The sequence below is a fragment of the Talpa occidentalis genome, unplaced genomic scaffold (genome assembly GCF_014898055.3).
Source record: "Talpa occidentalis isolate TD23 unplaced genomic scaffold, MPIMG_talOcc4v2.1 talOcc4.3, whole genome shotgun sequence".
NCBI classification, from domain to species: Eukaryota; Metazoa; Chordata; class Mammalia; order Eulipotyphla; family Talpidae; genus Talpa; species Talpa occidentalis.
In genome coordinates this window covers 40,039,871-40,057,553 of record NW_023603184.1, presented here as the reverse complement: position 1 = coordinate 40,057,553, position 17,683 = coordinate 40,039,871, and the positions used below count along the sequence as shown (strand labels likewise).

At 51.0% G+C, this 17,683-nt stretch overlaps 1 protein-coding gene across 3 annotated transcripts in view; it reads right to left on the bottom strand.

The window, feature by feature from the left end:
- SLCO2B1 (solute carrier organic anion transporter family member 2B1) overlaps positions 1-17,683 on the bottom strand; it is a 48,962-nt gene that overhangs the window by 11,355 nt on the left and 19,924 nt on the right. For all 3 annotated transcript variants that reach the window (XM_037522970.2, XM_054699544.1, XM_037522972.2), the window contains 3 exons: positions 17,218-17,408; positions 5,282-5,384; positions 1,104-1,461 (listed from right to left, as the gene is read on the bottom strand). In XM_037522970.2, the coding sequence (XP_037378867.1) occupies positions 1,104-1,461; positions 5,282-5,384; positions 17,218-17,408 (652 nt within the window). The remainder of the gene's footprint in view (positions 1-1,103; positions 1,462-5,281; positions 5,385-17,217; positions 17,409-17,683) is intronic.

Here is a 17,683-nt window from a genome sequence, read left to right as displayed (position 1 = left end):
ACTACCATGTGATCAGGTATCAAAATATTAGGACAGCATCTAAGACCTCCAGTGTAGGTGAAAGCTGAGAGGGCTGGGCAGCGGCCAGGGCATCAGCTAAAAGGGGAATCCTCGAGAGCAGGCACACGTCCACTCCACTTGGAGGTGGGGTGAAAAGGAAAAGGAACCCCTAAGAGCCCAGCAGAGGCAAAAGACAGGAGGCTCATGGTAGCCTGCAGAGCTGCCTCCCTGGGAAAGGAGGGACAGGAAGGAGAGGGTGGAGGGGTAGGAGCTGGGGAGAAGCCAGTGACCTGAGCAGTCTGGGCCCTGACCCAAGGCACCTGCTCTGGGGCCACAGACACACAGGAGTAGGAAGCAGTACCTGGGTGGGGGGAGAGGTGGCCAGGGCGAGGAGGGAATACAGAAAGTTGGGGAATTCTGGCTGAGTGTTGGGCCAGCCTAATTCTGAAGCTGTTCCCAGAAAAAATGAAGTCATTCTGGAAAAGGGGCAGGAATGTAACTTCCAACATCCTCTCCAACACAGCTGCCCAGAGGAGACCGTCTGCTTTTGGTGCAGAGTGGGGCAAAGGCCTCTGAGAATTTCCTTCCGGAGAATGGAGGCAGGTGCTGTTCCAGACTTGGAAAAAGAATTCTGGAATTTTAGGGTCATGGAACAACAGAATTTTAACACCCAGGCTCTCAATCCAAGAATCTCCAAGCTGTCCTGGCTATCCCTTCCCAGGGCTTAAATCCTCTCTGCAGCCTCCCTGCCGGGGCCTTCCAGCCTGTCCTCACAGTCCCCTGCTGTTCCCTAGGGAGGGAAATTGTGCTCCCTCCTGGGCAGGCCTTTCCTCTGCTTGAGAGCAGAGCCACCCCTGCACAGGGCTCAGCCAGCTGCTCTAGAGAATCCATCCCTGAAAGTGGCTTCGCCCTGCTGCAACCCCCAACCTGAGCTGTCCTGCCCCTTCTAGTGGTCTCTGATATCCTCACCAGAACCTTCCTTACGAATTCTCACAGCTCACCATAGATCCAAATAGGGAGAGGAAACAGGGCTTGGAGAGAGGAGGTGAAATTGGAGGTAGGTACCCCACTGACCTGTCCCTCCCTCATGCTCACACACTCACCCAGTCGGGGGGGTGATGCCTGCAATCTGGTGTGTTGGGCAGCCCATGAAGAAGAGGGGCAGGCTGAAAAGAAGGCAGAGCAGCGCCCCCAGCAGGCAGAGGAGGGTACAACGCTTGGGACTCAGGTTGAGGCGCTTGACCAGGACGCCCCCCACCACAATGCCCGTGATGGCCAATGGTATGGTGAGGCAGCCGATGAGCAGGTTGGCATAGGACGCTGTGACGGAAAACTGGCGCTCCAGGAATTTGGGCAAGAAGGTGGCCATTCCAGCCACCATGGATGACATGCACACCTGGGACAGGACCACCAGCAGGAAGATGGGGTGGCGCAGGGTCCGCAGAAGTACCCTGGGGAAGACTGTTGGAAGAGAGGGCAGGTCAGGCAGGCAGACCAACCACGCCATTCACGTCTGTCCCATCCCACTCTGTGCGGTGACAGTGGTTCCACTCCTTTCCCTTCCAGCCACACCCCCTCACTCCATCTAATTCTATTGCACTCAATTCTGTCCCATTACAGTTGACTCTTTTCCATTTAAATCTAATCCATTTCAGAAATTCTGTTTCTTTCCTTTCCATTGAGTGAGATTGCATTTCATCCAGTTGTGTTTCTTTCCATTCAGTTCTATTCAGAGTTCAATTCCGTGCACACACCATCTTATTTCATCTCATTCATCCCACCCCATCTCATCTCGTCTCTTCCATCCTCCTTATTCACTCGATTTTTTCCTTCTCAGCTCTTTCTATCCTGTTCTTCTACGGCTCTTTCTAAATCAAGCCAGGCTTCCGTCTTCCCTCTGGGCCCCCAACGTGGGACAGCCTCCCCATCCCTGATCTCCCTCTCCTTTGTGTCTCCCCATAACACTTCTACCTAACATACTGCACATTTTACCCATTTAGCCATTGTATTGCTCCGCCGCCCCCCCTCGCCCCCACCCCCAACCCCACCAAAAGGTAAGCTTCTAAAGAGCAGGGATTTCTGTCCATCGTGTTAATTGCTGAATCTCCAGAGCCCAGAGCATAGTACACACCCAGTAAATATTTACACAACGAGTGAAGGATGAATGAATGGACCTACTAACATGTGATCAGGTATCAAAATATTAGGACAGCATCTAAGACCTCCAGTGTAGGTGAAAGCTGAGAGGGCTGGGCAGCGGCCTGGGCATCAGCTCAAAGGGGGATCCTCAAGAGCAGGCACACGTCCACTCCACTTGGTGGTGGGGTGGAAAGGAAAAGGAACCCTAAATGCCCAGCAGAGGCAAAAGCACGGGACAAGAATAAAAGTGACTGTCCTAGGGCTGACAACTTCCCCCAACTCCTGCAACTCTTGCAACAGTGCTTCATTTACAGGTTTCCCTCATAAGTCTCCGAAATCAAAGGGTAAGTCTCGAACCCTGGGCTTCAGGACGTCACCGGCAGAGGCAGCCAGGGTGTGTCCAAGAATGCATCTGCTGTCACATGTACAACCCTCTGTCCACCAACAAGAGGAAGAGACGTGCTTCTGGCTGCAGGAGGTGAGACTGGAGTTAGAAATAAGGTGTGCAGGAGTGGGGGATGAAGCTCCTTCTAGGAAGAGGCATCAGAGGAGCAAACCACTTGCCACCCGGAACTGGAGGGAGGGATGGCCATGTGGGTGCTGTGGGCTGACTGGAATCCCTTCTGTTCCTGTAACTGTAAGACAAAGGCCTCTGTCATGGGAGATATCTGTTTGTCTTCAGAGCATGGCTAAGCTAACTGACTCCCAGTTCCCTGGACTGGGTCAGAAGCTGTTTCCTTAGAAGCCAGAAAATAAAGACAAACAGTCCAGGCAGGGCGGGTGGGAGCTGTGGCTTTGGAACTTCCCTCCTTCATGCCCCAGGTCTGCCTCCTGTCTCTAGTCACTCGCTACACACGCAGTGCCTTCTGGAATGGGTAGGTATGATCGCTGGGCTTCACCCCAGGTGCCAGACTCCCCCCCTCCATGAGCTGGTCCAAGCTCTACAGGTGCCCTCATTGTGCAGGTGGGGCTCAGAATGTGGCAGGGACTCGCCCAAGTTCATCCAGAGAAGCCAGGCCAAGGCCTGGAGTTGCCTGGGATTTCCTGACTCCTGATCCCACCACTCCGTATTTCTGTGCCTGACTCCAGAGGGCCTGGTCTGGTTCATTGTTTCCATCCATTCTCCTGCGGCGGTCACGGCAGCGCACTTTGTTTCCATTCTCTTTTCAGCATGTCTCTCGAACTAATGGAAAATTCCTGGAGGTCAGGACTATGCCTTTCACTTAGGTAGGGATATCCACCTGAAGGGAATCTCCAGCTAGGAGGCAGCTGAGCATAATGTCTCTCCCGTCAGACGAGCCAGGGCCTCCCTCTACTCAAAGACTATGTCTCCCTCGTCAGATGGGGGTTTCTTGCATCTCAGAGGCATGGTATCCTCCTTCAGAGGGGACAGTTGCCCCCTCAGTTTGGGGACTAATGTGTCTTCCATTTGTCAGAGCCCACTTTGAGCTCAATGACACTCTCTCCCTTATCAGTCAGAGACCTCCCTAGCACAGAGACTGCATCTCCCCCATCAAATGCCACCCCCCTCAGAAACTATGTTGCCCCCTTCAGTCAGGGGCTTTCCCTGGCTTAGGGACTCCTCCCGCTGAAGAACCATGGATCCTCCGTCCTCTGCCCCCTCCCCCCATGGTCCCAGCTAGTCAAGGCCAAGCCACAAGGTCAGGCTGGTCCCTCTGGAGCTCAGCAGAAAGCCCACAGGGCCCAAGGCCAGTCCTGCCTTGGTCTCCTCTAGGCTCATATAGGAGCTGAAACCACCAGAGACAATCTGGTCTAGGACACCCACTCCAGGATCCAATTTCAGTGCTGGCCCACATGGCCCTCTGGGCAGGAGCCAAAGCAATGATTAATAAACTGTCCCATGGAGCAGTGTGCAGGGGTGTTCCAACAGGAGGGGTGAGCTCAGGTTAGCGAGTCTAAGGCCTTGCCTCTGGGGCCAGCCCCAGCCCCCCGGAGTTCAGACTCACTTGCCTTATCCCTGGGGATGCTGCAGAGTTGGTGTGGGGGTGGGGGGTGAGGAGGGGACTGGATTACTGGTATCTCAACATCAATTCTTAAGAAACTATTCTCCCAGATTTGGCCTAATTAACTTCCTGTTTCAAAAGTCCTTAGTGAGGTGAAGGGGGTTGTCCCTGCCTGGAACATCATTTTCTGTTGCTTTCTATCAAAAAAGGGCATCAAGCAAACCCTTTGGTTATCACTCTCCTGGCAGAATAATAATACTAGGGGGCAAGATTGATAACTGAAATAATGATTGTACCTTATATAAGTAAGAGTTTTTTTAATAGTCTATAAAGGCTTTCCATTCATCATCTCACTCGATTCTCCTAACAACCTTGAGAGAAGCAGAACAAGGATTATTGACGCAATGTTTCAGATGAGGATTCGGGATGGAAAGTAACTTCTATAAGACTGTACTCTGGTCAGTGCGGGGGCAAGGCTTCATGCCAGGCCTTTGATTTATTCTTCAGGGTTCTACAAAAGTTTGGCTCCCAGCAGGTACCCTATCAAAGCTCGTGGGATCAGAATCTTTAGAAGGACAGCCTGGTTGCCACACGAACCCTGGCTATTGACCAGCGTGACACGATATTAGATCATTGAATCGACCCCTCACTGTACAGATAGGAAAGCTGAGGTGGAAAAAGGAGCAGGACCCAGGAGCACAGCCCAGCCTCCTGGACCTTGGCCCAAGGCTCCCTTCACCCAGACCACATTCTAGAAATTTAATAAATATTTACTGAGAGCCTTCTGTTTGCAGGCTCAGAGGCGGTAGAGAGGAAGGGTTGTAGATGAGCCAGCGCAAGAGCTCACTGAGGGGAGGGCTGGACAAGTATTTGGTATAGATCTGGGCTGCCATAGAAGCCCTGAGGGCTCTGAGAGCTGCAAGGAGGAAGGGAAGTAGCACTTGAGCTTGGCCTATAGGACAAGGAAGAGTTTGATAGATAGTAACAGAAAATGATGTTCCAGGCATGGGGGTATGGGGAGGTGAGGAGTAGGGGATCATATGAGCAATGACAGGGAGAGTTTGTGGTACCCAGGTGGGTCCTGCAGGTGTGGGAGACAATGGAGAAAGGCAGGAAGAGGCTGGATCCTGTACAGCCACAGGACCCACCACCCACTAGCCTGGTCTGAACTCACTTACCTTTAATGAACTGGATCACAGTCAGGTCCGGCGCCATCTGAGCTAAGCCATCTTGCTTCTCTGGGGACTCCCCAGGGCTCTGCAAGGAGGGAGAGTCCTCACCCTGAGACACACAACCAAAGATAATCAGTTGGCTGCCAGACATTCTGCTTAGGGATGGTTGTGGCTGGGCAAGGGAGTTCTGGGGGAGGACAGGGTGGGGGACTGTCACCGCATTCCTACACAGACCAACAGTGTTGCCTCTGTTCTTGGCCCTGGGGGTACTTACCAAGTGGTTTTGAAAGAATGCATGAAATTCCAATGGTTGAACTTTGTCCTCACCATCATCAACATAATAATGATCACAAATATTACTGTGAAAATTACCACTATTACCACCACCAATATCATTGTTTCCATCACCTTAAATATCACCCACCTTCGTGTCACCACTATAGTTAAGAGTCAATGACCAGTATTGTCCTTATCAGCATTGCTCTGTCATGTCATTACTACCAACACCATCATTATCATCATCACTGTCCCCTCACCCTTTAGAATCACCAGCAACCTAATGAGGATCAGAGTCACCAACCTTGGGGCTCCCTGGTGGCCTAGGGGTTAAGTCTCAGTGCTATCACCCCTATGGCCTGAGTTAAATTCCTGCCCAGGGAGCTACCCACATGGCACAGCAGACCTCTCCTGCCTCGCCCGCTGCTCCCCTCAGCAGTGTATTTCAGTAGATCTGCCTTTTCTGCTCCCCACTCTTTCTCTGGTGAATCCCCCACATCTCTGGCCAACACCCCAGTTCTACGTAAGAAAAAAAATTAACCAATCTCTCTACCACTGTCTCTAACTTCATAATTATCCTGGCATAAGTCACCTTGTATATTAGTTTCTTGTCCATAAATAAAACCTAGATGAGATGAGAGACAACTTTCATGTTTCCCTGAAGATAAATTTTTTCCGCAGACCTCCCTGCTGAAGATAAGGCATGTTGGACAGGCCGATGGCAAGGAATGGAAACCGACAAGACACCAGGAACAATGACATTCCTGAAGACCCCGCCCACACCAAACACTACGTAATTTCACCTTACAGTCCCCTCGAAGAGACAGTGTATTTGGAGGTGCTAGTTTCACTGTCTCCTTTGATTATCATAAGGAAATAAATACTTGTCCTTTATGCACCTCATCTTAACAGTGTCCTTTATTTTGATACTGGAATTGTAGGTTTTCAGGCCTAGTCTCCCAGCCAGGAACAGATCCCAGGCTGCAGGGGCAGCGCTGAGTCCCAGCCACTAGACCCCCACAGGTTGGTGTCTTACGAAGCCACAGCAGGAACTTTGCAGACGCTCAGGCAAACAAGCGAGAAGAGGCAGGTTTGTTTAGAGAAAGGAAATTTACTGAGGAGAAAAGGAACAGAAATAAAGTGGGACTCCCAGGCCAGGAAACCAGGCTAGAGAGGGGCAAGGAAGCCCAAGTGGAGTCATATCTCAGGGAATATCCATCTTCTTTCCCTAATTATTCTAAAGCTCCACCAGTCTCTCTGTGATTGGTTAGTTCCCGGTGGTCTCACTCACTGCCTAAATGTCTCTGGGCCCAGAACTAAGTCTCTGTGTCCCAGCCCTTATCTTTTTTTCTTCATTGCCCTCTACTTGGAATGTCTTGTTGACCCCAAGGTCATAAAGTAAGTCCCTAATGTCATAAGTCCTGGGGTATTTGATTAGTCCCCTTTGGAATTTGTGGCCCTTATCTCTGGAGCCTTCCTTAACTCTCCTGAAGTCCCTGCACTGTCCTTGAGGCTGCCTAATTTAATTATCCCTAACTTGCCCTAGGATTCATTTTGACTCAGACACCCACCAAGAGAATGAAGCCACTGAGTTGGGTTATACTACCCCTGGCACCCCACCATCACAGCCTCTATCATATCTCTAGCACCACCAGCCTCTATCACAGGTTATCCCCACGCTCCCATCTTGTTACTCTGTCACTCATGGCTGCCGTTACTTGGAGAGGCACCATGGGTCAGAGCCTTGAGTGAGCTGTGCCTTCCAAGAGGCTGGGGCGATTAGGAACTGCAAATGGATCCTGCTCTACCCCATCTGCTGTGACGGGAAGAGAACGGGTCAGGGGAGGCATGAGGCAATGGACCCCTCTCCTCCTTGGATGGAGGCCTCACCCATGGGGGTTTTCTCAGTTCTGTGACCACAAAATGAGGAAGCTGTGGACACCCTGGAGGGCGTTCTTCCACCTGGGGGAGGGTGGCCTCATGCAACAGAGATGTGTTGTACCCCAGAAAGAGGAAGACTTGAGGGGACAAAATCACGGTCTTCTGATGGTCAAAAAGGAAGGAAATTATACAGGCCCTGCAGGGTTTTATGACTAATGCTTAGCTCATCAAAACCTCACAGCAACTTTCTGAAGTAAATATCATTCTATTCTCTATTTTCCAGGGGCTGAAATTAACACATAGAGAAGTGAAGTAATTTGCCCAGTCACACACATAGTAAGGGGTGGGGGGGAGGGTGTGAACCCAGATAGCTTGACTCAGAGCCCATGTGCATTTAGCAGGCGCACCCTGGGGAAGGAGGAACCAGGGTCACCAGTGGAGTGCTCCACCACTCACCCCTGTCTAATATAATAACACTTCAGGCAGTGATAAAAGGTCATGTCTGTCTTCCTGCTCCACCAGCAAACATTCTATTTCTTTTATTTACCCTCCTTGTAAACAACCGTGCCTTGTTTAACAAACTTGTCTTCTTACATTCTGAAAAGAAAGAACATCCCTGAGAAGATAATATGGAAATTGCTAAAGACCAGGTGTTCACGAAGCTAGCTGGTACCCAATCCCAATCTCCCCAGAAATCTCCAGATGTTGCACCAAAAGGACATGCTGACCCTTGCCCATGTCCCCTTTCTACTCCTTTGTGTAAATACCTCTGCACTCTGCCAACGGGGAGGATGTGGCCTTTCAGACACGAGTCTGCTGCCCTCCTCAATTTGTTAACAAATGAAACTAATTTCCTTCTCCTCAAACTCTGTTTCCTTTTATTGGCTGAGAGAAACTGAGAGCACATTCAACACTATTGCTGTGCACATTTCTTAGAAAAGGAAACAGACTTGGAGAAGTTGCAACTGGCACAAGATTATTCAAATATCAGTGATCAAGTGGGGTATGATTTTACTGCATCTTTCTGTGCAACCTAAGACGAGTATTAGCAGCCACAAGTCCATGGAGGAGGACCGATGTCCACCGTAACGGGCAATTTGGACAAGGCCTGCCCTGGGAGGAAGTGGGTGCCCCATAGGTGTATGCAAGCAGAGGTCGGCTTCCTGCTGGTCTGGGATGCTGGGACCACGAGAGGGTGAGCTGGGACGTCGGGTTCATCCTGTTGTAGAGCAACCCCGATACAAAACGGGGTGCCTGACTGTGGGTCCTCACCCGCGCGCTTAAAAGGACTTATCAATGCTCTCCTGCAGGCACACGCGAAAGGTTAATAAAAGGTTTATTTACAAGGGAAGGGGAAATGAGGAAATGTACAGCTCTGGGAGAAAAGCGGGAGACAAAGTTTTAAATGAGTCCTACCCGATCCGCCGATCAGGAATCCCAAAATGGCGCTCTGAGAGCTGGCCGCCAGCCAGGAGCCGTGAAGCCAGGAGGCGAGTGACAGCGAGCCCCCCAAGGCCCACGTGTTTGGTTTTTATATCCAACCTGGCTGCCCAACTCCACCCTCAGGTCCCAGCCACCCTCCCTTGGTGGTGATGGGATTTGTCTTTCCCAGAGTCTTGATGGCTTTAGTCTGGAGTGTGGGTGGGGTCCACAAAGCCTGTATGGGATTAGCTCAGGACATCATTTCCCCTTAACAATCCCAATTCTGTATCTGGATTCTCTGGCTCTGCCTCATCTCTGCCCAAGGAGCCTGTGAGCGGTCCCTACAGGTCTCACCTCGATTGGTGTCTGATATCTTGTCTTTCCTCTCCCATCTTATTTTTTTATTTTTTTATTTTTTATGGGACCCTCGCCAGTGGCCGGGGATCGAACTGGCGCTGCAGAGGCTGTGGGCAGCCTCACAACCCAGCGCTCAACCGCTGCGCCACCAGGGGAGGCCCTCATTTTTTTTTTTTTTTGAAAGAGTGGAGCCTCATGAGACAAATTCTACATTTCTCTACACTTCAGAACACATGTCCCCACCTCAGGGGTACTGGGTTCCAAACCTGCTCCATCTCATTCCCAGATGTTGGCTGGCTGAAGGCTGGCCTCACCCCGACAAGAAAATTTATTCAAACATCAATTCATGTGTTTTTGCCCCCCTGGGCTTCTTGCCTTTTCTTCTCTCTCTTTTTTTTTTTAATGCCAGCAGGTAGCAGGCTCTGGGGTTCTGGTCTCAGGGGAGGTGTGTGGGAGGGCAGAAAGCAGTTGCAAGATTTTCCCTCCTGGCTTTTGGCCTCAAAGCTTGCATTCATGGAGAAGACTATGCAGGGTGTTGTGGGGGCTGTGAGGAGAGAGGAGGGCTCTGAGAACAAGGGGAAGAGGCTGGCATCCTCCTGCAACTAAAAACTGGAGCAGGCCAGGAACTGAGCAGTCTGTGGGGTCCACAAGCAGCAGAGAGTCCTACAGCCTCTGAGGCAGTACCCAAGGAAGTAGTTCACCTCCGGGGGGCAGGCTGCAGGCTGACCTATGGGGACTGGGCCCCCAAGTCCGCACCAAGCTCCACTGCTCCACACACCGGCCAGGAGAGACAGATGCCGATGCATGGTGGGTGGGCAGGAACCTCTCCAGTGCCTGGGCACTCATTAAAGCCTCAGAACCTTTGCTTCGCCTGGGGCGGGGGGCAATCCTGAGTAGGCTGAGATTGAATTTCTTGCTGCTCCAACAGGATGGGCATTCAGAGTAGAGCAGAAATTGGTTTTCAGAGAAAATAAAGCATATCTTGCACATGCTTGGGTATGAGTCAAACCTCGTTCGGTGTCTCTCCCCCGCTGGACTCTGAGCTCTGCAAGAGTGGGGATCTTGTTTACCTTGTTCTCTGTTGAAACTCTGTGGCCTAGCACAGGCCCTGGGGTGAAATAATGGGTATTTGATAAATATCTACGACAAGAAGGAGTGTAGGAGATGGTTCCATCCGGCGGCGGGTGTAGCGAATGCCAAGCTCTTGGAAGGAAAATGAGAATATCACAGGAGATGCTATCATGCTACAAGCTACTTTTAGATTGCTTCTGGTTCAGAGGGGGCAGAGGGGGCACCTGATGCCCTGGGACCCAGCAGAACGGAGATTCCCGGCATGCCAGGCTGCTGGAATGTGGGCTGGTGGCTCTGGGTGCAGGAGCCTGCTCCAGCCTCATGGCAAAGGAAGGAGACTTGCATTTCTCATAGGAGCAAACAAGGTCCTAGATTAGGTAGCTTGCTCAACTTCACACAACCACAAAGTGGCAACTGACATCTGACCTTGCCTGAGTAGAAAACACCTGCTTTATTCACTAAACCCTGGACATCAGAGGCTCGGGCACAGGGCTGGAAGAATTAGGAGGTACCTTCGTGGTTTGAGGTGAAAGGACCTGAAATCCTACCATTTGAATCTTGTTTCCCTGGGTGAGGCAACAGGAATCTGTTACTCATTCATATCTGAGAGCTGCACTGTGTGAGGCTGCAGGCCCAGCCCCAGGGGCCACTGCACACTGGAAATGTGGCCAGACCAAACAAAGATGGGCCATAATATATTTTGAAGACTTAGTAAATGTGCTAAATATGCTAAAATAAGAATGTTTTCGATGCACTGGGTTACATGTGGCCCACAGATGTCTTTTCGACTTACTGACAAATACAATAAAGTCTCTCCTTGCTCCTTGTTTAGTCCCGTCAAGCCATGGGAGAGCAAGTTGGGTGGTGGGAGGGGTCCTGGCTGCCCAAGAGAGAGAAACACCACAGGACCTGCTGCCCCAGGAAGGGAAGTAGGAAGGGCTGGAGAGACTGATAACTTCCAGGGTGGAGAGGTGGTTTTGTTTGTTGGTTTGTTTGTTTGTAATCAGGGAGGGACAAGTTCACCCAGGAGTCAGCACAATCTTATGAGTTCCTTGGTTGGGGTTCATCTGCTTATGTAAACAGCAAAAACAACCACAGGATCATTTGCTGCCACATGGACAGCCCTAGATGGTTTGCACTGCACTTTCACATCCGCCATGTCCTTCAATTACCACAAAAGCCTGGTGAGGAGCTGTAGACTCCCCTCTATCTGGAAGTAGACCTTTCCTATTTGGTATTATTTGGTAGGTTATTTTAGGGCTCTGGAAACACCCTTACCATGAATCTATGGGAAAAACATGTTTACTGTGCTCAGACAACCCTCCTCCTTCCCCTCCCCACCAAATAACCAACCACAGCAGACCAAATAAGAATGCGATACTTTCAGAGAGTGGGGTAAACCCATATTCCAGCACCTATTTCACAGAGGAGGAAGCTGAGGCCCCAAAAGGGGAAGGGTCATGAGGGAGTAATTGGCAGAGTAGGCTCATGAAGCCAGGTCCTCCACAGCCCTGGCTCACTCCTCTCTCATGCTGTGAAAAGAGCTTAGGGCTTAGAGACAGCAGGGACGGGACAGAGCTTCAGGGGCTGGGGGTTCAGAAAAAGAACCAGGGAGAGTGAGTTGGGGGATGTACAGAGACAGATGAGAGATTATGTGAGGCAGGCTCACAGCCCAGCAGGAGCGTGCTTGCAGGAAGGGGCCGTGCGGGAGGCAGCCTTTGGTTCAGGAGCGGAAGTAGGAACTGGGCCATTTGGAGGGCCAGGGTCAGAGACTTGGACTCTAGCCTGGCAGGTACTGGTCTCTGGCCATTCCCACGGCCATTCCTATCTCTGTGTGCAGTGCAGGTTCCCGCCTCGCTCCTCTGATCTGTTTTGAGGACTCCTGACTAATAGTGGCCTCCAGAAACAGGAAGCATCGGGCCTCCACTCAGAGCGGGACTTGGAGTGCAACCCATCTGGGCTGTGGTTTGCACAGGTCAGCAGGACCCTGGCTGAGGGAGCTGTTTAGAACTTCCTCTCTCAGGCTGTATGCTGACAGCTGCGAGCCTGCAGGACACAGGCACGGGATACAGCAGGCTGTTGGGTTCCAGAGCACGGAAGGTCCCTCTCTCTACCAGACCTCCAGGAATCCAGGAGCTGTTGTCAGAGGGAGCGGGGCTTCTAGAGGGCCGTGTCCAGGGCCTGTGTCCCAGGCACCTTCGAGCCAGCATTGACCCTCCCTAATGGGTGACAGGAACTCTGACAGCTCTCAGTTTCCATCACATAACCCACCAGAAGCAGTCGCAGGAATGGGGTTATCTCTCCCCTCAGAGAGGGAAGTGGTGTTTTTTAGTAGAGTGCTGGGATCTGAGCTTCTGGCTCTCTTGTAACTTGGTCACTGCAGCTGGCCAGACCCCCTGCTCCCTTGGGCCACCAGAAAGCTCAGAACCAAAAATGATTCCATTGTATCAACTGAGTTCATCTTCTCGCCCCTAAATCTATGTCTTCCTCATTCTGATAACCGTCTGCGGAGATTTCTATTTTCCTGTTTCTTGGTCTTAGTGAGTGATTCAACACAGGCCCCGCAATGGCCTGGGTCCTTCCTGGGTGTGAGTCCCAGCTTTTCACTAGCCCTAGCAGGGCACTTCATCTCTGTAGCTCAGTCCCAGGGGTGCTGTGGAGTAATAAAGAACCTCCTTCATAGGTGGGTTATGAGGATTAAATGAGGCATGACCACAAAGGGCTCAGCGCAGGGCTAGGTACAGTGTAAGCCCCTGACATCGGCCTCATTTCCCACTCTTTGATTAGTATTTGATGTGAGCTGCCACAAACCTTTTATGGAATATAGTGTTAGGATGTAGAAAGAGACAAGAAGACCCTGAGGGTGTGGGGGGTACAGGAGAGTCCCATCATGACAAGGACAGACGGGTCCGCGTGACCTGCTAGGAGTCCCTAAGAGATCGTCTTTACTTCACACCACAGAGCTCTCTGCCTGGAGTCCTGGGGCCTGAGTTCTAGAGAGAGGTGATACCTTCCCCGGTGTACCCCTAGAAAGATATCTGGGTGACTACCTATGCTCTGAAGTCACAGATACAGGGACAGTCAAAGGCAAGAAAGTGGAGCTCTTACTTCCCATCATATCCTGCTAGTCTTCATATCCTTCTAGTCTTCTCCGTGGGGACTGTTTATGCTCCCCTTCCCCAGGCAGAGAACTAGAAGCACTGGCCATGGAGAAACCAGAGCATCAGTCATCCGTGTCTGTCTGTCTGCACCAGGCCTTCCTTCACTACCTGAGAGCTATTTGGGGCAGAGACTGTGGGCTGCACCCCTTGGTCCCCTGTAAAAAATGCTTCTGTACTGCTCCAGAGACAGGGAACCATTGAGAGGAGATAGCACTGAACCTGTCAGGTGGCAATTTGTTCAACATTCTGCCCATTGCACAGATAGCAAGACTGAGGACATACAATCCTTATACTACATGCCAGCATCTCCTGGACATGATGAAAAATGGATTCACTTTTAGGAGACTATTTAGAGGTTCCCCTGAGACTGGCCAATAATGCTCAAAGAGATTTCAGAGATAGACCCCACCCTCTTGTTTTTCTCCCCTAGCCACCTCCTCTCCTTACAAAAGATACACATGCTAAGTCAGGGGACCTGGGCTTTCTGGCAGCCTATTTCCACCCTACTGCGCCCTTCCTCCTGGTCCACCCACCTCCCCAGCAGTGGCCTGGGGGATAGGGCAGGGCCAGCCATTGTAATTGCAAGCAGCCCCTGCCAAGGCAGCCTCGAGAGGGGGCAGGGAACAATTCCTCCCACATCAATATTTATTGCCTGAGAGCTGCTGGAAGCAGATTGTCATGTTCTCAGTCTTTGGTTCTTTTTTAAGAACCTCTCACCCCCTTCCCTCCCCACTCCTTATCCCCAATGTGCTGACAGGATAAATCCAGACAGCCAGACAGGTTCACAGTTGGGGAGCCAGGGTTTCAAGGCATCACAGAGACAGTTCTTAAAACCTGAATCTCTGCATCATAGCAGCTTTGACTCAAGGAATCATATGTCCTCAGGATCCAAGGCACAGAGAGTTGCTCCAGGAATCTAACCTCAGCAACATACAAGATAGAAAATATGAAGTGGCTTGTTCAAGGTCAAACAACTGACTTGTGACTGAACCTGACGCAGGCAAGTCTCGCTTCGCTCATCCTACCTATTCCTATGTCCCAAGTAGCTGCTCTTCTCTGTTTAAATTTGGGGTCAAGTTTGGAGATTATCTGTAATCAGCACTGCAAGTTCTGCCCCACCTCTCTGATCCTACTTGTAAGTGCTCTTCCTCAAGTTCCACAAATTCTGTCTCATCCAAATTTTGGCCTGAGCTAGGTAGAACCGGAAAGGACCATCTGTGGTTCCAAGCTGTCTTCTTCCCTTGAAACTGTTCCCTTTCCAGGCCTGCCTCCCCCTGCCTCGGAGCCAGCCCCAGCCAGCCCTTCACCATCTCTGGAAAGTCCCCACAGCAGAGCACCCACATCTGTGCATCCTTCTGGAGGGTTCTTGGACTTGTCCCCATACCCACCAGGCTGGCAAAGCCCTGGCTCCATAGCCATAGCTGCTGCATCGGTCTCCCCGCCCCCAGCTTCTCCACACCTCTCATGTCCCTTGCAATACTTTCTCTGCTTTGCACCTGACACAGAGCCCCAGCACTCCCAGCTCACCCACCTTCTAGGGCTACCCCGCTGCACTCGAAGCTGGCAGGCAAGGCCTTTCCTGTTTTGGTCCCTGCTCGGCTGTTCCAACATCATTTTACCTTGGTCCTACCCTTTGCCCAGCACGGTAGCGAGTGTCGTAGGGCAGTCTGGGAAACTGACAGCCTTGGACCCAAATCCCAGCATTTCAAGGTAGAGACATTTTTAACCTTCCTTCCTTCCTTCTAGACATTATTAACCTACCAAACTTTCTAGTTCTAAGGAGGCTCTATTTCACATCAGGGTAAACTTATTCAAATGCACAACTTGCCACATTAAATGGAATCATTCTTGCTGCAAAACTGTCGACAAGACTTTTATAAATTGTCCCACTGAAATTAGAATTACTCAGCACCAAGTAACTTAATGTATGACTGTGATTTCTCAATTACCTCCCTGTGAAATGATAATAAGTTTCTACAGCTGGTTTCTGACAGAGAGCTCCTAAAACTCTTATAAATTGGGGAGATAGGAGAACCTTTTGTGGTAATATTTAGTCTTTGATCTTAGATTCTGACCCAGAGCTCTTAAGACCTTTGTAATTTCCTGAGTTACAGGAGCATCTGGCCTTAATCCCTTGGAATTTCCTGGGTAATAGAAGCACCTCTGGTCCTAATGAGGTGACTCTTGGTGGGCACCGAAAGGGGACCTGGACACAGAAGGGCCAGCCAAGATTAAAAACTTGGAATATTCAGCCCTAAGCCCCATTCTGCAGACAGGCGAGAGGGCCTGGGGATAGAATTACAATCAACCACATGTATGTATGGAAGTCTCTATAAAAATCCCAAAGTAGAAGGCTCAGAGAACTTCTAGGTGGGTGCGCACTTCACGTAGCAGGAGGGTAATATAGCCCAACTCCACGGGGACAGAAGCTTCTGCACTCACAACCCTTCCAGGCTTCACTTATCTGGCTGGTCATCTGTATCCTGGTAAATATGCTTCCCTGAGCTCTGTGAATTGTTCCAGCAAATGATGGAATTTAAGGTAAGTGGCATAGGGACCTCTGACTTTTAACCAAGAGGGACTGACGTGGGCAAGCTGGGGACCTACTACTTCTGGCTGGCGTCTGATGTGAGTGCAGTCTCGTGGGACTGAGCCCTTGACCAGTGGGCTCTGACGCTCTCCAGGTGGATGGTAGCAGTAGGGTTGGACTGTGGGACACCCCGCTGGGGTCGAAGACACCCTGCTGGGGTCAGCGTGGGAATAACCCCACATCTCTGGTCTGGTCTGTGTGAGTAAAGGAGAAACACAGCAGTGATTTCCCTTTATGCTCTCCTACTTGGGAAAAGAGAAAATCAAATGGAATGGAATATGTATGAGTAACAAAAAGTTCATGAAGTTGAACCTAATGCATGTAATGAAGCATTAAAAAAATTCTATTTTGTCATATTCTTTCATATTTTGAAGCCATGGTTGGTTTGTCAATCTCATATTTTTGTGGGTTCCTGGAAGACTTGGAGGCCCCCTGCCAGGAATCTCCTCTCCTGCCCAGTGACTCACATAGTCCTGCCCCGTCTCACCAGCTGTGACCTTGGGCATGTCACTCACCTGCTGAGTGCAGTGTCCTCCTCAGCATGAGACCGCCTGCCCCACTAGTCATACCCCTGAGCCTCTCACTAGTTTTTATTTATCAATGAGTCTTTGTCCTCATGAGGCTGTGCTGTTTGAGGGTAGAAACCATTTCCTGAGCTCCGCTAGCCAGAGACTGTGCACTACGTAGAGACCAAGGACTGGATCCCAGCGTTCAGCTCAACACCCAGCCCACAGACTCATCAGTGGACGTTTGTCCCTCACTGTCCCTGAAAATACTCCATTCACTTCTGTAGTCAAATCCTTTACCAGGGCTGCGTCCACACCTCTCCCTCCTTTCCATGTGTCCACACAGCCTTCAGAGTCCAGCTCAAGTCCCTCCTCTTCCCAAGCCTGCCCACACCTCCCGCCACCCTCCATCTACCCCAGTTTTCAACTTTGCCACGGCATGTTCAAAATTTATAAAACACTTGAAGTGATCGGAGGAGAAGGCCTAAGTCAGTGGCTAGTGTGAGGGGTGGGCCTAGACAGAGCTGGGCCCTCGTACCAGTGCTGCCCTTGCTGGCATGTGACCTGTAAATCAGTGCCCAGAAGGGAGGAACAGAGTTTAATGTCTCAGAGGAGGACAGTGTGGGGGAGGCTGGAGCCTGGACGGGGTCAGGGACAGGAGGGTGTGGGGGATCTTACTTTGGTGGCAGAGGAAGCTGCGATTGTCAAGACCCTTCTCCGAAAGCGAAGCTCGTGCTTTTCCTTGAGCATCTTTCTCGGGAAGAAGAAGTAGGGAATGGCAGCCAGGGCCACTGCCCCAGCGGCGATGAGGAAGCCCAGCCACCAGGCACCCACCCAGCGGGGGTCCTTCGAGGTCAGGCTGACACCACCTGGAAGAGAAGACCATGTGATGTTAGGGTCAGGAATGGCCGTCTCTTCTTGGCCACGACCCTGCAACTAGTTTCTGAAACATGTGGCGTCAGGAGATTGGGTTACAGCTGTGACTCTGCCAGTGAGGTCCTCGAGCAAGTCCCTCTCTGGCTCTTGATTTTGTTACCTACTAAGGCAATGTGTGTAGTGGTCAAGGTCGTGGGCTTTGGAAATGAACTGCTGGGCCTGAATTACATACTCACATAACCTTGGGCAAGTTACTTAACCTCTGTGC